The sequence below is a fragment of the Salarias fasciatus genome, chromosome 12 (assembly GCF_902148845.1).
Source record: "Salarias fasciatus chromosome 12, fSalaFa1.1, whole genome shotgun sequence".
Lineage (NCBI taxonomy): Eukaryota > Metazoa > Chordata > Actinopteri > Blenniiformes > Blenniidae > Salarias > Salarias fasciatus.
In genome coordinates this window covers 25,311,603-25,335,338 of record NC_043756.1, presented here as the reverse complement: position 1 = coordinate 25,335,338, position 23,736 = coordinate 25,311,603, and the positions used below count along the sequence as shown (strand labels likewise).

Here is a 23,736-nt window from a genome sequence, read left to right as displayed (position 1 = left end):
GGGAGGACAGAGGAGGAGAGAACGGGAGGCAGAGAAAGAGAGGTGGAGAGTGGAGGAGAGAGAGGCAGGACAGATGGGGAGAGAGGGAGAGAGAGGAAGGAGAGAGGGAGGGGAGAAGGGGGGAGAGGAGAAGAGAACAGGAGAGAAGGAGTTTACTTTTGTCCTTTGTTTCTGCCCTGGCTGGGAAACAGCAGCACATTGAAAAACTGGAAGGAAGACTCTGCCAAGTGTGTGTGTGTGTGTGTGTGTGTGTGTGTGTGCCTTCCCGCGCACGTGCCTGCCTGTGTACGTGAGAGAGAGAGACCTGTAGTCAGTATTCAGTGCACAAATGCAGAGCATGTTATCATATTTGTTCTACAGAACCTAAAATCACTTTCCAAAACTACTTGGGAATCATTTGAAGGAGTGAAAAAGGTCCTGACTGGTGATGAAATGTTTTGAGAGGCTGCTGTTCCATCACTTAAAGGACAGCCTCCCCTTACTGTGTGATTTGCACCAGTTTGGCTGCAGGGCAAACCGATCCACCGAGGATGGAATCACTCTCACCCTCCAGCTGACGGTGAGCCACCAGGAAGAACCCGGAGCAGACGGCAGGTCACTGGTTTTATTTCAGCTTCAGAATTTAAAGTGGTGGCGAATGTGAAAGGGCTGCTGTAGGTGATGGTTATGATGCTGGTCTCAGTGCTGGTCCTGGCCTTGGTGCTGGTTATGGTCCTGCTGGTGGTTCTGGTCCACATTTAGAACTCGGGTTTACATTTGTGACTGAAGAGGAGATTATCAAAACAGTCCAAGCACACTGAAAGAAGCTTGTTGGTGAGTTTCTCCCTCAGATAGCTGGACATGGCTCAGCAACCTTTTTCAAACAATACTAAGTGTATGTGATAAGCTCTGAAATAAAATCTGATTCAATTACTTTTTGTTTGTTCCTGAATTTGAAAGTGGTGTGTTCTTAGAGCCTGATGACGGATGACTACAATTCTGTGTACCATTTTTTTTTTTTTTTTATTATTATTTTTTTTTTTTGTGGAATTTTTACAAACAAGTTCCAATGACTTAACTTGGCCAGATATTTTCAGTTTGTCAGAAAACAAATGTCCTTGGACACAAAACTGATTTTCTTCATATTGTGTTCTGCAAAAAAGAGAATGTCTGTTGACATATTCACATAACTCTCGAAAAGCAAGTCTTGTCAACTAAAGTGAAGACAGTGCAGTCAAAAGAGAATTTGATCAAGAGAGAACGCTCTGTGAAGGCATTTCATCTGGAAAACTAGGGCATTTCTGCAAAATGAGGACATCAAAGCTAAATGATATTGTTGCAGCCAGGTAGTAAAATCAGGTTGGACTAAAATGAGGACATTTGTTTGGGTGAAATTTGTGGTTTGAATAAGGTGAAGACACAAAGCAGAAAGAAGCTTTTTTGGCCGTCGACTCAGTCAAGGGGCCATTTGGGGGCAATGGCTCGGATTTAGGTTGGATTTTAGACTCAGGTTGAGGCAAAAATGTGGATGTGTGAAAACAGCACAAGTGTTGTGGAGTGTGTATATTCATGAAAAGTCTGAATAACTGTACGTGCACATGGCTCAGACTTGAGAATGAACGTGTATTATAGCCATCGTGCTGCTCTGTTTGTGTATGGAGTCGCACCACTGGACTGTGTACATATGTGTTTAAATGATTGTGTGTGTGTGTGTGTGTGTGTGTGTGTGTGTGTGTGTGTGTGTGTGTGTGTGTGTGTGTGTGTGTGTGTGCAGCAGCTGGCCGGCCTCCAGCTGTGTCTAGTTGGATAATGAGGTCCAGGTGCTGCTGCGCCTGCTTTAAGACACCTGTCACCAATATTTAGTGCCAGAGAAAGCCAGACTGCAAACAGAGCTAGACGAGCTGTTTGCTTATTTTACCAAGGCTAACTACCTGGACCTGAGGATATGGGATATGCTATTAGCCCTTTCCTTGAAACCCGATGTGAAATGAAGTTACATATGTGCTTATACCAGTGTATGTACCGAGTGTCAAAGGATCACTCAACTCCTCAGACATTTAGACTGTTGGTCAGTGTTTGACTTTAATGCTTGAATGGCAGAAAGAACATCAAAAAGCTAACCACCTCTTGTCAGCAAATTTGAATTGAAAAAGGTGATGATTTTTGTACTGTTGTGAAGGAAACCCAGTTTTCAAACCTACTAAAACTGAAAATCAGCTGAAGACCACCACTGTTCCTGCCAGTCAGAAGTCATGAGTGACAGTGGAGGTCTACAGGCCAATGACGACTGACCAGGTGATCCGCTGGTACTCTGGGAGAAAAGCTCATCATTTCAATAACAGTGACCAAGTCTGTCCTGGATGATTCAAACCATCACAGACTACAGTGTGAATGAATATGAAAGATAACAGTGTTGAGAGAATGGTGTCGATATCTTTGATCTCAGCTCTAAATCGATGGTCTTTCCTCTCACTGTCAGACCGGTTCATGGCCGACTGTTGTCATGGTCTTATGACCAACAACAACCTCAGATAAAAATCTGTCTTTGTCAGACATGAAAGGTGATGGTGGCTGCAGCTGTGACCTACACCAACAAACTAACCAATAGAAATACAGGATGAAATGACGGACTGCATGGTCAGCACTGGCAGCATCAGGTTTTACTAACAAAGCTCCCTTTGAAAGATTGGCAACCCAGGTTTCTGAGCCCTCTTTCTGAGCCACGACTGCGTACATGTTCTCCTCCTTCTCACACTGCTTACTGGAAACAAGGGAGTCATGAACACCTCACTCCTGATCCGGAGACGGCAGACTGTATGAGTGGGCAGTGATTCATCCAGCACCATAATTTAAACACTTCAGCTCCTCAAGCAGACATGCTGAGCCCTGTCCTGGGTTCTGGGTCAGTATGTCAAATCCACTGACCCATGACTGTACACCCTTCACTGCACACTGTGCACAGCCCCAACCTCTCCAAGTCTGATTAGCAGTAACATCCTGAGGCTAAACTCCCAACTGCTTCAGCGATACTAAGTTCAGTTTCGAACATGACTCTATCTGTGCTGAAGCAGTGTTTTCATGTTAGGTTTATAGGGCCTGGAACATCCATCCATCCATCCATCCATCCATTTTCTACCGCTTATCAGGGGCCGGGTCGCGGGGGCAGCAGTCTCAGCAGGGTGCCCAGACTTCCCTGTCCTCAGACACTTCCTCCAGCTGCTCTGGGAGGATCCCAAGGCGTTCCCAGGGCAGCCGTGAGACATGGTCTCTCCAGCATGTCCTGGGTCTTCCCCGGGGTCTCCTCCCGGTGGGACATGCCCGGAACACATCCCCAGGGAGGCGTCCAGGAGGCATACTAGCCAGATACCCAAGCCACCTCAGCTGGCCCCTCTCGATGTGGAGGAGAAGCGGCTCTACTCCGAGCTCCTCCCTGGTGACTGAGCTCCTCATCCTATCTCTAAGGGAGCGTCCAGTCACCCTACGAAGGAAGCTCATTTCAGCCGCTTGTATCCGGGATCTTGTCCTTTCAGTCATGACCCAAAGTTCATGACCATAGATGAGGGTGGGAACGTAGATTGACCGATAAATCGAGAGCTTCGCCTTTCGGCTCAGATCCCTCTTTACCACAACGGACCGATACAACGACCGCATCACTGCAGCCGCTGCACCGATCCGCCTGTCAATCTCACGCTCCATCCGTCCCTCACTCGTGAACAAGACCCCAAGATACTTAAACTCCTCCACTTGGGCCAGAGTCTCTCCACCGACCTGGACAGGGCAAGCCACCTGAGGGCCTGGAACAGTCGAGGACCATGGCCTCGGATTTGGAGGTGCTGATCCTCATCCCTGTCACTTCACACTCGGCTGCGAACCGCCCCAGTGCATGCTGTAGGTCCAGGTTCGATGGAGCCAACAGGACAACATCATCTGCAAAAAGCAGAGATGAAATCCTGTGGTTCCCAAACCGGACCCCCTCCAGCCCCTGGCTGCACCTAGAAATACTGTCCATAAAGATTACAAACAGAACCGGTGACAAAGGGCAGCCCTGCCGGAGTCCAACATGCACCGGGAACAGGTCCGACTTACTGCCGGAAATGCGGACTAGACTCCTACTCGAGTCATACAAAGACCGGACGGCCCTTAACAAGGGACCCCGGACTCCGTATTCCCGGAGCACCCCCCGCAAGACACCACGAGGGACGCGGTCGAACACCTTCTCCAAGTCCACAAAACACATGTGGACTGGTTGGGTGAACTCCCACGAACCCTCGAGCACCCTATGGAGGGTATAGAGCTGGTCCACTGAGGGCCTGGAACATTCATGGCCATTTCAGTAACTTTTACATACAACTCTTCTGTCATGCTGTCTGTCGGTATAAAGTTTAAGGGTGATCTTTGAAACTAAACACTATTCCTCTCTATGCCCAGAAAGGACTAGTGTCCATACAGGAATGCAACATAACAAGTAGAGGTACAGGTGGAAAGCACAAACCACGAAGAAGAGCCCTGCCTGTTGCGAGACAAAAGTGATGTCAACTCTGTGCGTCATATGGACGACGTGTCATGGTATACGTCTATAGATTCCAAATGACCCTCATGTACTGTAGGTAAACAGTGATGTGCAGTGCTGGGAGAACCACCAGAGACTAGAAGAGTGACGAAAGGTGATGGACGAAAAGTTTATTCAGAAAAATTTATTCAGGTTGGTTGGTTCTGGCATGTACTTTGATAGGAAACACACGTCTTTAAAGCTTCTTAAAATCTCTATAAACAGTATCTTTGGGACAATGTTAGGTTTCACTGAATCATTCATCACATCTCTGCAGCTCTCACAAGCAGCCTTTTCTTTGGTGTGACTCTGTCTATCCATAACAGTCTTTACACTACAGACACCTACATTCCCTCTAGGTCTGAGGAGCCAAACAAAGACCTACCTGTGCACCGGCCTTGGAAACTTTCCTCCAACCTTCCAGCACAGTGGGCCTTGTTTAAGTTTCACACAGGCTGCTCTGCCGTCCAACTCCCATCTCCAACGCCTGTGGCCTCTCAACAGCTTGTCTGTATCACCCTCCACCTGCCAGCGCCTGCCCGCCACAGACTGCCAATACATTCGGATAGCTGCAGCCAGCGGCTGCTGCTGGCCTGAACGCCGTCTGAAAACCATGTACCTGCCGTGCTGTTGTTCTGCCCGTGTTTCTCTGGCACTCCTCAAAGTCTGACAATGAATATTGGGTTACACTCACTGTCAATCAGATCATCGACAATAGAAAAGGCAGCCTAGAGGTGAGGGAAGTGGAGGTTTGAATCCCACTGCCGACAGGCTACCACTGTGACTCCTTGATTAAGACCATTTACCTCCATCAGGCAGTCCACTGTTCACAACCACCAATGTTTGGAATAATGCGTTCAATGGTAACATGTTACTTTCATGCCACTGCTCATGGCATTATCTGAGGGACTGTGGCTGTTTATAACCAGTAGCCATCCATCTATTCATCCACCTTCATCCCCTCTGTGGTCACATGGTGGCAATATGGTGAGTGAAGAAGCTCAAATCTCTCCAGTGGGTACTGGACCCACTTTGAGGCCTCCTCAGAGTCAGATTCATCTGGTAAACCTCAAATGGGGGGCGACCAGCAAGCCTCCTCAGATACAACTCTGAATGTGGAGGAACAGCAGCTCTGCTTTGTCTTTCTTCTGATGTCGGATTCTTCACTCTGTCATGAAGAGGAACGACCGCCATTCTACAGAGAAAACACATTTCAGCTGCTTGTATCCTCCATCTCCTTCTTTCAGCCATGACCTAAAGATCAGGATCACAGGTGAGGGTGGAGATGAAGACCAATGGGTAAACAGAGAGGTTTACTTACCTTGTTTGTTTTTTGATTCAGATTTGTGATAAAATTTGTTGTCTTGTGTGACCCATGTTGAAATATTTTTTTTTTTACTAAAGTTGTATTGATGGAAATCATTTGGAGAGCTGCAGAGGAGCCGTCTCTCTTTCTCTCCCTGTGGTTGGTTAAAAAAATGAGCTTGAGTCATTATCTGACAGTGACTATTTTAATAGCTTCCTGTTTAAGGGAGAATTAGCAGAGGGAGAGAGAGAGCGATCATTTTTGTAACTATCAGTCTGATATGCGATCACATTAAATGTATAAGATGAATCTGTCTTTATTTCACCACCTCACCATCTTCTTCGTCAAAATGTTCCTGCTGATGGATGAAGGCTGACTGACCGGTGATTAGATGTCTAAATACTTTCTGCATTGGAAGTGACTTGAACATCTTTCAGGCCTCATTTTGTGCATAAGTGATGTTTAGAAATTAGGATCCCGATCAACCGTATCAGTGTAGCACTGAGATCTAACAGGAACAGAGACTAAAACAGAGACCAGAACAGGGACCAGAAATATTCCGATTTTAACAAATATTCAGATCGCAAATGTGATCGTATGGTATTATGAATAAAATGAAGGACAACAAACTCCAACTTCAGGAAAAAAAAAACAACACAAAGACAACAAAGGCTGTCATTGTGTGAGCTGAACTGATTTGTTCAATGCTAATATTATGTAACACCAATTCACTGATCAGTTTCAGCATGAAAGTGAGACGAAGCGTAGAGTTTTTCACCCAGCCTGCCTGTCTGTCTGTCTCTCTGTCGGTCCGTCTCAGGATGAGGCTGTGGCTGTGGGAGCTGTGTGCAGAGACGATCCTGGTCCTGCTGAGCCTCCTGACGTTGGCGCTGTCGCTGGGGAACCTGTCCACCAGGGGGCTGCAGGTACACTCTGTGTGAAAAGTGCCTCTGAAGCATATCTAATGTTTTCCCTGCAGACAGGATGAGTCCTACATTTAAACATACAGGCTGTCTAAAGCTGCCAGCAGCTGGCCTGAGGTTCATGTCTTCATTTGAATGGCTGCTGACCTGATTCAGACCTCAGAACCAGAGAAAGCTGCAGAATCAGCAAGTAGCCTATGAAGGTTTTGACAGTTAGAAGGAGAACATTTGAGGCTCACAAAAATGAAACTTTGGGGAAAGATTATTCAAGTGTAAAGTTAAACAGAAAGCATGCTCTGGCTGCAGTTTTATGATGTCAAACAGGGACTGTTTTCCCAAATTAATTCATTGTGCTCTCTTAAACAACCTGCAAAGAAGTGAAGGAAGTGAGAGAGCAGCAGAGAGAAAACGCCTGTGGATTAAAGCTCTGGTTTATATACATGTTATTTTGGTATATAAATCACTTTTGCAAGAACAAGTAACTACACTGATAAATGAACAAATAATAAAAAAAAAAAACTAAAAAGTACAGAGTGCATGCTCTACCTTATTTTGGACTTACCTAAAAGTACATTTCTGTGACCTCTGGAACCAGTATTGTCAATGATCCTCAACAAAAAATATGTTGGGAGAGGATGAACCCTGATTGAGGCTTCTCACAGATGGCTTTAGGACAGTAAAGTGGATGTTTTAGAGAGGCAGAGTAAAGAACCGGTTGTAAAGCCTAACATCTCTTGAATTCTCAAAGGTGAATATAACTGATTTCATGTTTTCAACTATAAACACAACATGTTGTCTTGACTTTTGAGGTGCAAGGTGGAACAGTGCGTAGTGTATACGCAAATACCTGAAGCGTCTTTCTTGTGAAGTTTTCATCTTCTCCCATGTGTATTGCTTCTCTAGTTTCCTCCTACAGTTCAAAGACATGCAGGTGAGGTTAACTGGTGACCTGATTTCCCCCCCTTGGTGCGAATGTGAGTGTGTGTGGCTGTCTGATTCTCTGTTTGCACTGGAGACCTGTCCACACCTGTCCAGGTGAAGACAGGTACACTCTGCGACTCTGCACAGGATAACACAGTCTAGAAAATTTGGTGCTTTCAAATTGAGCTGAAATCTCTATGACCTCTCACAGCACACCAAATGTTAATGACCAGGTACCAGGTAGAGCCTGCAGGAACCAAGTAGAACCTGGTAAATCCTGGTTGATCCTGGTAGAACCAGGCAGAACGCAGGAGAACCTGAATCTGCCTCTGCAGGTTACTTTCTGTTAGGAGGGAGTTTTTCTATCCCTCCATCTCCAGTGCTTGCTCATTGTTGGTTTTCCAGTGTAAAAGTGCCTTGAAGTGTTGTATTTGGAGCCATGGAAATAAAATTGAACAGAACTGAACCAACTTCATCTAGGTGTGATTTACCAAGCAGGTTTGAAATGTTCGTTGGTGGGCTCCAGAGCATTGGATGATTTTTAGGTGGGCCTTTGCTGCTTCAGCTGGTTGCTCAGGAGCCACTTCTCTCAGCCACCAAGGCTTTCTCCTGTTAGACGTGGAGCTAACCATATATGAGGTTTCAGGTGTGGTGACAGTAGAAAATAGACTAAGAAAGAAACTCACTCTAAACAGATGAGAGATGACACTAAGCCCTTCAGAAATCGTGCAGATCAGTTCGGACTGAGGATACGAGAGCTGTCCATCACCTTTCTCCACATGGAGTTCTTTAGCTTAACAAATCATTTCGCTGACAATGTGTCTTTCTCACTTACACTGTGCGTCTGGTATTCCTGATGTGTCTGGGCCTCTCACAGCTGCTCTGCCTCACGCCATCACTTCGAGCTCAGTGCACATTCCAGCGGTCACCCTGATGAATCTCAGTGTGAGTAAAGCCACGCAGCCATCGGCCTGAGTTAATGCTGCTGATGCACTTCAGGAATGAGTGTCTGTGCACGGCGAAGCCTCATACAAACCACGGTGACCCTGACTGAACACCGTGCTCTGACCAGCGCTGTCAAGGCCCAGACAGGCTTCTTTTACAAAACCCGCCACCTTTCAGGCGCTGTCATGCGTCACTGCCCCAGGCTCCCACGCCTCCATTCAGCATTCTGTCCAGCGGAGAGCAGCGTGGATTCAGCTGGTGGAGATCATCAGCAGGTCCCCGTTTCCAGCTGAGGATTCAATCACACAATCTGTCCACCAAGGAGCCTTGTGTTTCTGTTTCTCACGTGTTCATTTCTCTGGTCACACACGAGTTACGCTGCTCAACACTGTCCCCACTGGTCATCAGCAGTATGAATATAGTTGGGACATAATTTAAGTCATTCAGGCAGATATCAAAGAAATACATGAAATGTGACAAAATGTTACGGATACATTTGCCTCCGTGGAGCAATTTAACTTGGTAAGTGTCTCAGGTTAAATATATCATAATTCACATTGTAGTGAATATAATTCTGATAATGTTTTCCATCAAATTTCTCTCCCATGTCCTGCCAGTTCCTTCTTCCTCCAGTGACAGTAACATATAAAATAGAGCTCAGAATCATCAGATATGTTTACACTAATCGTCATGTTTGGGAGAAGAGATCAGGAGGGTAAATTGGTTTAAATACAAGGATCTAGAAACCGGAGCGCTCATCATTTATTTCTCCCACGGATTATTATGAAAGATTGGAATACTGAGGAATTGACCTCCTTCTCCCTGGTGTGTGTGTGTGTGTGTGTGTGTGTGTGTGTGTGTGTGTGTGTGTGTGTGTGTGTGTGCAGGAGGAGGGCGTGGCCTCCAACAGCCTGGAGGAGGACCTGGAGGTGACCACATACTGGTGGGGGGAGTGGGCCAAATGGACGGCGTGCACCCGGACGTGTGGAGGCGGAGTCATGACTCAGGAGAGACACTGTCTGAGACAGAGGTCAGTCCCAGAGCTGGACTGGTCAGGAAGACTCAGACCATTCAGTTCAAAAAGGGAGTAAAGACAGCATGACTAAGGTCTTCCTCCTCCCCCAGAGGCACCTTTGTCAATCCTCCTTCCCATGATCCTCTGGGATGCCTCTTTGATCAATCCTGTCCTTGCCCGAACTGCTTCCATGCCGTTTTTTTTTTTTTGTACCAAAACTTTGAAAACCATGAATTATTTTTTTTTATTCTGCCTCACAATTACATGCATATTGTGTTGTTTTATCACAAAAAAGCCCAATAAAATCCATGTTTACTGTGACAGAGTTCAAGGACTATGAATACTTGTACAAGCCACTGATTCCACTTTTCACACTCTGGACTTTCAGAAGTGTTGCTGAGGTTTCCTGCTGGTTTGTTTTTTCAGAGTCATTCAGTGATCTTTCTGCTTTGAGATGAAGAGAACTCTTCACAGAGCTCAACTCGTCCTCGTTACTTCTGAAAGACATGAATGGCTCTTTTTGATGCTCTTGATGTCCGATCAGAGTCCATTTTTATGAGGAAGAGTCAACAAACTTTTAATTTCTTTGATTTCCATTTGCATGTATCATTTTCAAAGAACACAGGCTTAAATTATTTTTGTACTTGTTTTAGTTTTGAAAAAAAAAAAAAAAAAAAACCCTAAAAAATGACCCATATGCTGATATTTGTTCTTCACTGAAGCCAATTTGTGTTTTCTGTCCAAAGAAAGAAAGTTGCTGCTGGGAAGGACAACATGACCTGTACAGGAACTGCGAAGAAGTATCATCTCTGCAACACTCGAGTGAGCCCCAGACATCTAGCTTGCATCTCACCTTCAGTCAGACTGACCAATCAGGCTCCTCGTTCACCTCAATCACAAATGCTGTTCTGTTTCAATCTCTGTGCTGTGCAGGAATGTCCTGCCAGTGGCAGGAGCTTCAGGGAGGAGCAGTGTTGGTCCTTCAACTCCCACCTTTACAACGGGAGGAACTACCTGTGGAAACCTCTCTACCCCGGTAACTAACTCCCACAAAAGCTTTAGAACAGAATGCAGGTGAGCATGATCGGGTTATCTCTCAGTATCTCCAGCATACATCTGGTTTGAAGTGAGTGAAAACCTCCGAGTCACTCCTCTGGATTATTTTCAAATAAAGCTATAAACAACCACTGCTTTTGTTTGCATTTGATGTATTCATCCTGATTTGACTGTAGAGACTCTGATTCTTCATCTCGTCTTCAGACGATTATGTTCATATCTCCAGTAACCCGTGTGACCTCCACTGCACCACGATCGACGGCCAGCGGCAGCTGATGGTGACGGCTCGAGACGGCACTTCCTGCAAGTACAGCAGCTACCGCGGCGTTTGTGTGAACGGCAAGTGTGAAGTAAGTCCACTTTCAGTTTAGCTTCCATCCAGCCTCAACACAGAACTAGCTTCAGAACTGAGAGTTCAGCGGCTAATGGGGATCTTAATAAACCAAACTAAACTAAACTAAACTAAACTAAACTAAACTAAACTAAACTAAACTAAACTAAACTAAACTAAACTAAACTGCAGACTGGCTTATTCCAGATATCAAACATTCACAACTGTCGGGTCACCACAACAAAAAGCAGAAAACAATGTCTGAAGATCTGAACCTCGCCACAGACCTAGAGTGCAGCGCTGCGTGGGTAGTCATCCCAGAGACTGTTTCTTCCTGTCCAGAGGACATCACAGATACAGGGACAGTTTGGCACCAGTGGGATGAAAACTGGTCATCAACACTGATATGTTACCAGGAACAGTGAAAAAGTAAGACATAAATTAAAAAAGAGAATTGTTCCGGCAGCCTGATGTTGCAGTCAAGTTTAACTAACAGGTATGTTGCAGTATCTCATCAACATTTGAGTCAAGTCAATGTTTGTTTGGGAGATGTCAGGACCAGTGGTGGGCAAGTTACTTTTAAAAGCAATTAGTTATAGTTAAAAAAAAAACTGAGTTAGTAACTGAGTTACAGTATTTTAAAAGCAACTAATTTTTATTCATTTATTCATTTAACTTTTTATTTAGCCAGGAAAGTCCCATTAAGATTAAAAAATTCTTTTTCAAGGGAGCCCTGGGAGTTACAGAGTATTTTTATAATTACCAGGCAAAGTAACAATTGCATCACTCAAAAAACATGTTTACATATGCCAAATAATTTGGATCCCTTCTTAGTGGAACCTAAAGATGCATGTTCATTTCATTTCAGTTTATTTTAAAACTGAATTTATGATTAATAAATTAAACAAATGAGCACTTGACGAAATAAAATACAAAGAGGAAACAGTACATTAATCTAAGTTATTCAATGATTCTGTGTGATAATAAGAGACGAGACACTAATTAAATTTCATTTGTAACTGTAGCATTTCCACATTTGTAAAAGACTTCTCAGTCAGAACTGTTCTGACTGAGGAGTTGCAACAATGTATCAGGTTCAAATGACATCATCATCTAATTTGACCTACATATGCAAATGAGCAGTTATGCAAATTAGATGATGATGTAATCTAGAACGGCCCTGACAATGTTTTGTAGTTACATTGTTGCTAAAGTGCATCATATGTAAATCAATTATGAAGCATGTAACTCATCAGTTTATTCAATTCAACTTTATTTATATAGTGCCAAGTACAACACTGTTATTTCTAGACACTTTTAAAGGGGCTGTATCATGCTTTTTTAGCTAGTCCAAACCCTAGAAATGGCATTAACATGGTAATAGTTTATTTTTGGCGCTAAGGAAAAGTAATTTTGTGTGAAATAAAAGATTTTCTTGGGCTAATTCTGAAACCTGGAAGAGAAAACGCTCTGTTTCACTGAAAATCCCGCCTCTCCCCCTGTGGACTCTGACTGACAGCATACTTCAACCAATCAGCGCTTCAAAACAAATACGCTAGCTAGCTTTAGCTCTTTAGCTCTAGCTTCTCCACATGCAAAAACGTCTTTTCCTGTGAGAAACTCACCAAGCGCAGACCCTTCAGACCCTTCAGACTCTTGCTCTTGCTTGACTGTTGCTTTCAGACGATGGTCAAAGTTTATCCTCGAAATCGGAGTTACAAAAAGCAGCAACGCTGATTGCCCAGGGCCTGCGGGAGGGGGGGGGGCTCAGGGGAGCCATCTTCACCGTGTGACGTGAACGTGGGAAAACGGAGCGTTTTCACGGGTGCGGGAGGAGCTGCCTCTCTGAGCAGCACAAATACTCGGAAAGCTTAAACACGCAGGCACAAAGTGAAAAAACGCTTTGGGGGAGTTTTAGGTGAGTACATAACTATATAACAAGGTTAAAACATACAAGAAGTCAATTTTGCATGATACAGCCCCTTTAAAGATCCACATGAATGATTGTGGAAAGGAAAAAACTCCCTTTTAAAAGGAAGAAACCTTTCTTTGAAAAGAAGGGGGTGGGGTCTGCAGAGGGTTGGGAGGATGACAGGGGTGTTGGTAGGGGGTCTACAGGAGAGAGAGAGAGAGAGAGAGAGAGAGAGAGAGAGAGAGAGAGAGAGAGAGAGAGAGAGAGGTCAGACTGGAAGACACAGGTTAAGACAGCCACTTGCAGGAGAGATCATCAAGTTGGTTCAAGAGTCCAGCTGTATTATGACACATTGGGAAGGCTCATGTTTCATTGTTTGCCTTGACTAAAAACCAGAAACAAGTGCTTGTTCAGTTAAAAAAAAAAAAAAAGAAATGTATTCATCTCCTAGTCTGGTCCTGCAGAAAGTCTCCTCCTTTGACTCTGGTTCTGCAGGTTTCTTCTTGACCAAAAGAAGTTTTCCTTTCCACTGTCTCCATTTGCTCATGTGGAATTGTTGGTTTTCCCCTGTAAAATTGTCTGGAAATGATTGTGTTGTATTTGGCACAATATAAATTAAGTTGAGTTGAATTGAAATACAGCCATACTGAATGTGCTGCTCTGGCTTATGGCTTGTTAAGCACTGACTGGTCTCAGGTATGAAGACATCTCTGATTTAAGATGTTTAGTTCATGTGACACAAATTTAGTTAGGATGAAAACTGTGAAGTTGAAACATCCTTTAGTTTCTGACAGTTTCATCAGAGAGCAGCTGAATCTGTGAAATCCCTTTAATTAACATTCGTTAAAACACTGCAGTCCAGCAGTGAAGTCGCCTGACGTGAAGCTTTGGGACTAAAACAGGTTTGTTATGAGTAAACCTCTGCTTCCCTTCTCCATGCTGCTGCTCAGCCTATCGGATGTGACGGCGTGCTGTTCTCCTCCAACACGCTGGACAAGTGTGGAGTCTGTCAGGGAGACGGCAGCAGCTGCAGCAGAGTCAATGGAAACTTCCGACGTGGAGCCTCCACCCTGGGTGAGCCTCCTGCACGCCTCACAACACCAGTGGTATCCAAGCAGTTAACATGAGGCTGAAGTAGAAAGTTGGGATAACGTTGACCACTTGTCTGTCTGTCATCAAGGTTACTCTTTCATCACTCAAATCCCTGAGGGATCCTGGGACATCCAGATCATTGAGAGGAAGAAGTCAGCAGATATTCTAGGTTTGTACAAAGACTCAAAGAGCTTTCAGTCTGTTAAGAAAAGCTGAGTCTGCTCTGTTTGAGCTCTATCCGGGTCTCATCCTGCAGCGGTAACTGACCAGGCCGGAAACTTCTTCTTTAACGGAGCCTACAAGGTGGACAGTCCCCAGAACTTCCATGCAGCCGGCACCGTCTTCAAGTACCGTCGGCCCATGGATGTGTACGAGACCGGGATCGAGTACATCGTCGCCAAAGGCCCGATCGACCAGGCCATAAATATCCTGGTACATTCAGCTCTGAAACACTTTTCAGTCTATTTTCAGTGTTTCCACAGTTAACGGCTGTATAGATGTTCCACACATTTCACCAGCAGCTGGCGTACAAACTTGGCAAACCTAAAAGAAAACGCCTTCATCAAGTCTTTCATACAATTTGTTCAATGGAAAACCATATAGATAAATATTGAGCTGAGACAACTTTGTCTGATACCAACAAAAAAGTTTACAAAAACAGGTTTTTGATGAGCTTTCAAATGAAGACTTTCAAATCGGCTTTCATGTTATGACATCCGCTGTTTATTGTTCGAAATAAATTGCTTTTACTGAACCTTAATGACTTCATTCACCTTGAGGAGCAAGAAACTAGAAAAAAAAAGATCAATTGTGTATGGAGTATCAATTACAGCTTTTAGCATTTCATCATTACTGGTGTGGGTACTCGGTATCAACAAGTAGCAAAAGGTTTGTACTCACACTTGTACTTGCCTTTTTAAAAAGTGGTATCGGTGGTGGTATCCCTACAGTATTTCCTGACTCTGTAAGTTTTCACAATCATGTCTCAGATTCAATTATTTGAATCAAAATTAGAGTGACTCCATTCAGGCCTGTTTGTCTTTGTTTTCAAGTCATTTCTGGTCTGAACCCTCTTTAAGCAAAGCTTCATTCTTCCCTCTCACAGGTGTGGAACCAGAATGGCCGAACACCTTACATCACCTACGAATACACCGTACTGCGAGAGTCTCTGCCCCCGATCCCGCCTCCTCCAGTCTACACAGGCAGAGACAGCTCAGCTGGCGACCTGTCGGTGGAAGTGGGGGGTCTGCTGGCCCCCAACAGCAGCTTGTATGATCCGGCGCCGTCTGGGGGTCGGCTGGAGACCGGAGAGTCCGATGGACAGAAGAGCCAGGAGACCAATGAGGTGTATGTGGAGACGGCAGCCATTAAATGTGATGTGGACGGAGCAGCCGCAAAAAAATTCACAGGTAGACACTTTGGTCTGCTCATATCCAGCTTTACCAAACTGGCATCGTGCTGCTTGCAACTGTGGTTTTAAAAATAACCGAAAGAAACACGAAAAACAAGTGAATATAACACAACTCGGTCAACAGAGGCACATAATGGTGAAAAGGCGTGTGCGTGTGTGTGTGTGTGTGTGTGTGTGTGTGAGAGAGAGAGAGTTGTTCTCCATTATTGATGTTGCTAATATAGAAAGAGGATCAGCAGCAGATGAAAAATTCAGAGTTTTGCGGTGTTTTAAAACGACCTGCACGACAAACAGAGGCAGTAATGGCCTTCCTGCAGCCTCTCAGCCCACTGCTGGGGTCGTCACTGCACCGCTGTGAGGAGGAGGAGGAGGAGGAGGAGGAGGAGGAGGAGGAGGAGGAGGCTGAAGTCACACTGCAACAGACTGCATTTTCCGTGTTCTGCTCTGAGCTGGTCAAATGAATGTATTAAAGAAAACTATTCTGAGAAGAGGGATGCATTGATAACACTTTTCAAAGGAGTATAAATACTAACCTTTACCTACTTGGCGATGCCAGTATTTATTAAATGCCAATAAACCAAGTTCCTATTCCATAGTAAATCATACACCGAGGTTATGTGTTGCTGTGAACCAGCTCCACCAGCCTGACAGTCTCCGGACTCAGAACACACAGCGTCTGTCTCCACACTGCACTGTGTGAACTGCAGACTGCATCTGGGAGATTTTTATGAGCACGAAAACATAGATGTACATAGCAGAATCCTACAAATTAACCTAATTCCGGCCTGTTGCACATTGATATGTCATCAGGTCAGATGAAATCAGAGCTGGTTTAGCTACAACTTGAAGAAAAACAAACTCTGACAAACTCTTTGTGATATGAGACATTCGCCATGGATGACTTATCTCACCTCAGTGCTGAATATTGATCAAAAACTCAACGATTGCAGATCTGTTTTTGTCAACCGACCAGGTTTTACACTGCTGAGGAAGGCAGGTGGAGTGAGACTGGGTTGCTAATGCAGAGTTGTGAAACTGTGGAAGAAATCATTAAAGGTGTGCTGAATTACAACAATCAGCAAATACCTGTTTTTTCTCTTAGTGAAATGATCATATAATACTATATTATCTGTGTTACTCTTTGCACTTTGTCAAAACAACCATGTAGTTTTCACTCGAGCGTCGTTTTTCCCTTCAATTCTGGATCCAGTCTGAGTTTTTTTCTCTGGTCCACTTGAAGGAAACAGCAGCCACACAGGCAGCACCGCCCAACCTGAAGCGGATGGTGGACCTCTGGACGCAAAGCCGGACTCCCCAAACCTCATCTGGAGGGTCCTGCTGGAAGACTGGATGGGTCCAGATGAGCTGCTCATCAACATCAGCACCAACCAGCTGCTGACGGAGGGCGGCGCTCCGTTCTCATCCGAGGTGGGAGCAGCGGAGGTGGGCGTGGGCGGCCTGGATGGGGGCCAGCCGTTCGACCTGACCCACATGCTGGAGTTTACTCTGGGCTCCAAACACAATGACAGCGGAGACCAAGGCAGCCCCAACAAGACGGTGCAGAACGGACTGAGACCCTCCAGTCGCTCTAACAGAACCAGGTAATCGCTCTGCAATCTGCAGAAATGAAAACACATTTTTACCACTTTTCACCAAATAAAGTTCGTGAAGCTGCAAAAGCTTCTGTTTAGCGCTCACAATTGGGATAACATTGGTCAAGGAAGTTGAATACATTGTTTTTCTATACATGTACAAATATTATCTGAGGTTGTATATAGTTTTATGACAACATTTTACAACATTTCCCTCTGAAATGCACCTGCTGTCTTCATTGTACTGGTCTGATGAAGGTCTTCAGTAGCTCCTCTGCTCATCTCTGAGCTCCAGCAGATCGTTAACAAATGGGAAACTTCCTGTTGCCTGTTACCCGGAATATTTCTCCGTTATCCAGACATTTGCAACCCTTCATACTACGAAGCAGGTTATCAACTTGGAAATTCAGCCCAGGCCTTTCTGATCCTGCGCGATCACATCAAAGGGGCGGAGTTTGCAGCGTCTGACCAATCACAAACCCAGCAGAGCAGCTTCCTTCCCCATGGAGGAGCAGACAGCTTCAAACAATATGAAGAATTAAAAACACGTCATCCAGGACTGAAGCAACACTGCTGCCACAGTAAAAGCCAGGAAGGAATGCTGGGAGAAAATTGCTGACTCTGTTAATGTGCAGCTTGGTGAGATTATAAAATATTAATTCAAGAGACAATCCAAACGAACAGCATTCTGATCAGTCAGTTTGTCTTTATTGCAGCGCAGATGTTTGTGGCGGAGCTTCCTCAGTGTTCTTCCTTTAGTTTAGATTTTCCATTCAGTTCTTTTGAGGCTGGGCTCTCCGTCCACTGGAATATTCATTCCCCACCATGATGGCACCAGTAGCTGTGCTTTAAAAAATAACATAATGATAACATAAATTCCTGTGTCTGCAGTTCTGCCATGTGTGACCTTTATGATGAAACTCATTATTTCAGATGTAATCCTCATGAAGCTGAAAAGAGAGCAAAAGAAGAACAAGAACTAAAACTGCCTTCAAAGCGCAGTGACAAGGCTTTATCTTATTATGCCAAAAGGAATAATCCCTCCTAAAATACTCTTTCCCTCCTCTTCTCCTCTCACTATCTGCACAACAACCAGGACCTTCTAGGAATGGGCAGGGTATTTTCCAAGAGATCTGACTGGTCAGGATGCAGAGCTTTTATATTTGTTAACTACTCAGCAGAGCTTTACCCCCGGAATGAGTGAACCAGTATCGTAGGACGGTTAACCCTGGAGAGGGATCCAGCAGTGACAGTGCAGTTCAGTCCAGGTTTCCTGGTGAAAGAATCCCCTCGTCACCTCCCTTGACCTTCAGTCAGCTCTTGGTCTTGTCGGTGTTGTTTGTTCGGGCTGCTTCAGGTCATGTCTCTTTCACAGATCGGGCAGGTTGGTCAGAATGATGCCTTCAGGTGTTGTTTCGGTGGTCCGGGGAAATGGGGATGAGAGGGCAGTGGGATGCCAGTCATTTCAGCATGGTGCTCCGCTTCTCGTAGAGAAAGCACACTGAGAAGGAGAAACATGCCAGTCAGCTGCTCTGTCCAAACTGTGAGTCCAGCCTGGGATGCAGTGGCTGGGATGCAGAGCGCTGCTTCTGGGTGTGAAGGTGGTGGAACCACTTGGTCACGTTGACCTTGATGATGGTTTGAACGCTGTTCAAGTTGTGTGTGGTTAGGGGGTTTCTTCTGAAGGTTAGGGAGGAGTTGGTAATGTTCAACGCTGTGTCTTTGGAGACACGCCACCAGTCCGTGAGCTTTGAAGGAAGACCTTCATAAATCCTTTTTTGAGGTTCATTGTTTACATGAACAGAAGCTTCTGTTGCAGCGGGACTTTCTTTTGTTCACAGTTTCTTCACATGACGAGTCTGGTGTTACTCTTAACATGACGAAGTTCTCTTCCTTTATGTGGCGCATCTGTAGTTTCTGATCGCTGCAAATATCTGAAAGAATTGGACAGAATTGTATGTGCTGAAGATCCCTTTCGAGCACATTCACTCCTGAAAGGTTCAGCGAAGAGGTGAACTGAGGCTTCATCACAGACTCACTGTTCCTCACATTTATTTACACCTCATATTACACATCACTCACACACCATAGCTTTATATATGGAGTGTCTGTGTCTCTCAGTCAGGAACAGTAGATAACTTCCAATTGTTAAAGACAATTCTCAAGTGAAATGCAATGTTTTTAGGCTATTTTCAAGAAATTTTTATACTAAAAACCCTGGATTACCACTCCTTCACTGGACTTGGACTGAATGCAATCATCAGTTCATGCAAAGAACTGGATTGTGATTTATTATAAGTGTCAATTATACATCGTTTGCGTCGACCAGCAGGTGAACAGCAGGATGAAATGAATTATTCATGCAGGCAAGGGCTGACAGGCAGATATACGGTCACTGCAGCAGGGAAACCAGGAGAGCTGGCAGGTTTTTTCCTAACATTTATTACATTTATAATTCACATTGGCCTCTTGGCTCGATGTCTAAACACGGCTTCAGCCATCCAGCAGCCAGCAGCTATAAAGCATCCAAAGACACACACAGACAGCAGAGGAGAGGAGGGCAGGAACACAACCACACTTAGGAATAAATAATTGAAGGTATTTGCAAGCAAAATGAGAAATATGATGCAAACAGGGAAATGTGCTGGCAGATTGGATTCACCCAAGAGAAGAAAATGTAGTGCGGGAATCAGTCTGACCTGCTGGTGGGGTATAACTCTAAGCGCCTGGGATTTTCAAATAAACGTCTGGCAGAGGGAGCAACTGGTGTTATGAGAAGAATGTGGCGAGGACTTTTATGTGATGTGATGAAAAAATAAAGTGTGTCTGCTTGGCCGTGGCTGTTGAATCAGCTGGAGCTGTCCGAAGCCTCAGACATGTCTTCACATGTCTGCAGCTCTCCATGAAAAAGTAGAGAGAGTCTGAAGAGACGTGAGCCTGATACAGGCTAAAGTGACACAGCAACATACTGGACTCTTCACACGTCTGAGGAATGAAACAGAAGACAAAACCGATCTGCATCACATGACAGTTACATTCGATCACATGAGATACAGGAACAGAAGACTTTTTTTTTTCCAGAACTGTAGTTTGTCGCTTTGGTACTTTCTGTAGATGGAAGACAAACAGATATATATTTAATCGCATCTTCTTTATCAGTAGATTTGTCAGTAGAATCTGATTTCTAGTTCTCCAGCTTCCACCCTGTTTTGCTCTCTGAGTTCTTCTTCAAAAGCAACATCATGTTTGTTAGAGCCAATCTGGTTAGTCTGTTTGAAGACATTTTTCCCCTGATTAGTAATCAGTACTAGCTCAGATCAACTTATCTTTAGGGACAGGTTATGTACCAGAGGTCTTAAAGGTTGCTGTTGTTAAACTTCTTCCTCATCCAGGTGTTGTTCTCGTAAGTTATGGGTCAATATCCAACCTTCCCTTCATTTCTCAAATCCTAGAGAAAGTTGTTGAAGATCAGCTTTGAGACCATTTATATACAAATGACCTGTTGGAGTCTTTTCTCTCAGGTTTCAGAGCTCCTCATAGCTCTCCTCAAAGTTACTAATGAGCGTCTCATGGCCTCAAACAGTTGAATGTTTTACATTTTACATTCAACAGCTTCCCAGTGAGGATAAACCAATATGAGAGGGCGCTGATGGATGACTTCCCGTCAGCCCTCCTCTCAGTGCAACATTTTGTCTGTCTGGAGAAGCGTAGACCTCAAATGTAGACCAGTAAGGCCAAAAACTGCCACAGCTGCTTTTCAGGCTCTTCTCTTTGTCCTGGTGTGTGACAGGTTGAGCCAAAGGATCCACCAGAAAAACCTGAAGCTGAGTGCTGCCGACATGTACCGCTGGAAGCTGTCCTCTCAGGAACCCTGCAGCATGACCTGCTCCATAGGTGAAATGAAACCCCATCAGTATGCTAAAATTGTAAATAAAGCTAGTGTCTGAAGCAGTTAGAATGTATTTGTAAAGATGAGGTGACTGAAGGTGGAAATGGCATGACGCTGAGGCACAAAAGTCTTGAGAAACAAACTGCCTTCATGCTGTGATTTTCTTCATTCCTGTCTAGGAGTGTCAAAGTCTTTCGTCTCATGTGTCCGTTACGATGGTGTGGAGGTGCACGATATGTACTGTGATGCTCTGACCAGACCGGAACCGGTCCACAACTTCTGCATTGGAAGAGAATGTCAGCCCAGGTACCATCCACCCCAAACCAGGGACTTTCAAATGAAACCGATGCCGAGTCCATGGAGGGAAATATGAAGGGAACACAACACAGGCAGGCTGAGCAGAAAGAAATGTTATACAGAGGCCGAAGATATGCCACCCATTCTTCCATCCATCCATCCGTCTGTCGATCAAATTTAGATTTCCTTGAACTGTAGGCCATTATTATTTTAAATTGTGATACATGATGTGATATATAAGATATGATATTCAGTTCAAAAACTATAAATTCTACAGAAGTCATTTTAAATTTCATTTCAATTTGAACGGGTTGATGATGAAAGTCAACCGTTTGGTCACCTTCCAGTGTTTTGAGTTGCTCCAGTGTGATGTGGAGTGTGAGGGATGTGTGTGTTCAGATGGGAGGCGAGCAGCTGGAGCGAGTGCTCGCGGACGTGTGGGGAGGGCTTCCAGTTCCGTCAGGTCCGCTGCTGGAAGATGCTGTCCCCGGGCCTGGACAGCTCGGTCTACAGCGACCTCTGCAACATGGCCGACCTGGAGAGACCAGCCGAGAGACGAGCCTGCAAGAGTCCAGCCTGCGGTCCACAGTGGGAGGTGGCAGAGTGGACTGAGGTGGGAGAGTGAGGCTGACATGAAGACTTTATGGCGCACCACTTTTGTTCTTTCATTCCTCTTTTAATTGGTTGTATACATGTTGTGTATTAAATGCCTATGAAAACAATATCCAACTTTAAGATGGACTATTTTCAGATGTCTGCTGTGCTGTTTTCAAGCTAAAGATCTGGCAGTTATTATCGACACACAGTATTGATAAGATAATGATCTTAAACATATCTGTATGATATATGTATTTGTCCATAGCTCTTCCAGAATCTCAGTGCGACTTCACTTTGAGATGTTCTTCTACTGGACTTGTTATGAGCCTGCTTCACTGCTTCATGGTGATACAGCATGTTTTCTGTCTGCTGGCTGATACTGATGTCAGCTCATGTCCTGCTCTTTGATCCAGTGTCCTGCTAAATGTGGCCAAAAAGCTCAGGTGAACCGTGACGTTCGCTGCTCTGATGAGACCCGACCATGTGACCCGATGACCAAACCTCCCAATGTGAAGAACTGCACCGGTCCGCCCTGCGAGCGCCACTGGACTGTGTCCGAGTGGGGGCCTGTGAGTCCTGACGGCTGCTCAGTGCTGCACGTTAGCATGCAGGGCACAGCGCCTCAGTCCGGTTCAATTCAGCGCTTTATTTCTATAGTGACAAATACAACACAGTCATTTCAAGGCACTTTTACAGAGGAAAAAACAATTATTTCACACGAGCAAGCAGAGGGGACGGAGGAAAGGAAAAACACGCTTTAAACAGGAATAAACCTGCAGAACAGACTCAGAGGAGACTCTCTGTAGAACCAGACTCAGAGGAGGAGTCAGAACCAGTCAGACAGCCACTTGTTCCCCCGAGAGTCAAGAACTCATCTGATTTCACCTGATTAATGGCTTCACTATTACCTCGGAGGTCAAAGTGATTTCTGGTTCTTCTTTTTTGAAATCCTTTATCTCTGTATGAATTCTGGACAACTCTCCTGTCCATCACATGACAGACACACAGAGATAGAAAACCACACACACCCACTGAGAGGCAAGTTTAGAATCATGAATTAACCTCGCATGCATGTTTTTGGACACTGGGAAGAATCCAGACTGCCTGAAGGAAGCCCACATGCTTAATTTCTCTTATTTATCATCTGTGAGGAAAGCACCTATTTCCCTCAATTTGTTTCAGCAGTGTTCTGATTGTAGACACTCTCTTGTGACCTTTGACCCTACCTCTGATGCAGTGTTCAGGAGCGTGTGGCCAGGGGAAGATGGTGCGACACGTGTACTGTAAGGCTCCAGAGGGCCGTGTGGTTCCTGAGAACCAGTGCTCCCTGGAGGACAAGCCGCTGTCCATTCACCCCTGTGGGGAGAGAGACTGTGCTCCGCACTGGCTGAGCCAGGACTGGAAGAGGGTGAGCTCCCGTCCGCGACGCACTCAAACCACTCCTCCAAAGGACCAGTACAAGTACCAGCACTAACCTCTAGCTCCTGGTTGATCTCCATTTTCGACACGAGTGCTTATTGAATGTGAAAAAAATCCTAATTATAAATTAGGATGGAGGATAACTCCATAGTCAAACGGTATGCGGAGGCTGTGCTTGGCTGTGAACCACCTCCACTCAGCCTCTCTGCCCATGCTACGTCACCACCAACAGAGTGAAGGCTCCAATTTACATCTGCATCTATAGCTGTATTGAGGATCTTTTCATGAATTTGAGTACGCTGGTGGTGGTGCCGGTGTCGGTACTGGTCTCACTGTGGACATTTAGCAGCTCTGACACATCTGACTAATGCTTATAACAAAGCAAACAATATTTTTATTAATCCCAGATGGAAAATCATTAAATTCTTGAACCCTCATTTTGATTTTCAGTTGTTATTGGTCTTTATTTGAAGTGCATCCTTTGAAATCTGAGGCTTTATTT

At 44.9% G+C, this 23,736-nt stretch overlaps 1 protein-coding gene across 1 annotated transcript in view; it reads left to right on the top strand.

Moving 5' to 3' along the window:
• LOC115398151 (ADAMTS-like protein 2) overlaps nt 1-23,736 on the top strand; it is a 30,864-nt gene that overhangs the window by 5,793 nt on the left and 1,335 nt on the right. Inside the window, exons 2-16 of the mRNA XM_030104807.1 lie at nt 6,655-6,760; nt 9,511-9,653; nt 10,385-10,460; nt 10,572-10,674; nt 10,899-11,044; nt 13,888-14,011; nt 14,118-14,198; nt 14,286-14,461; nt 15,135-15,438; nt 16,681-17,041; nt 20,823-20,926; nt 21,101-21,227; nt 21,618-21,831; nt 22,229-22,384; nt 23,053-23,223. Of these exons, the coding sequence (XP_029960667.1) occupies nt 6,656-6,760; nt 9,511-9,653; nt 10,385-10,460; nt 10,572-10,674; nt 10,899-11,044; nt 13,888-14,011; nt 14,118-14,198; nt 14,286-14,461; nt 15,135-15,438; nt 16,681-17,041; nt 20,823-20,926; nt 21,101-21,227; nt 21,618-21,831; nt 22,229-22,384; nt 23,053-23,223 (2,391 nt within the window). The 5' untranslated portion in view covers nt 6,655. The remainder of the gene's footprint in view (nt 1-6,654; nt 6,761-9,510; nt 9,654-10,384; nt 10,461-10,571; nt 10,675-10,898; nt 11,045-13,887; nt 14,012-14,117; nt 14,199-14,285; nt 14,462-15,134; nt 15,439-16,680; nt 17,042-20,822; nt 20,927-21,100; nt 21,228-21,617; nt 21,832-22,228; nt 22,385-23,052; nt 23,224-23,736) is intronic.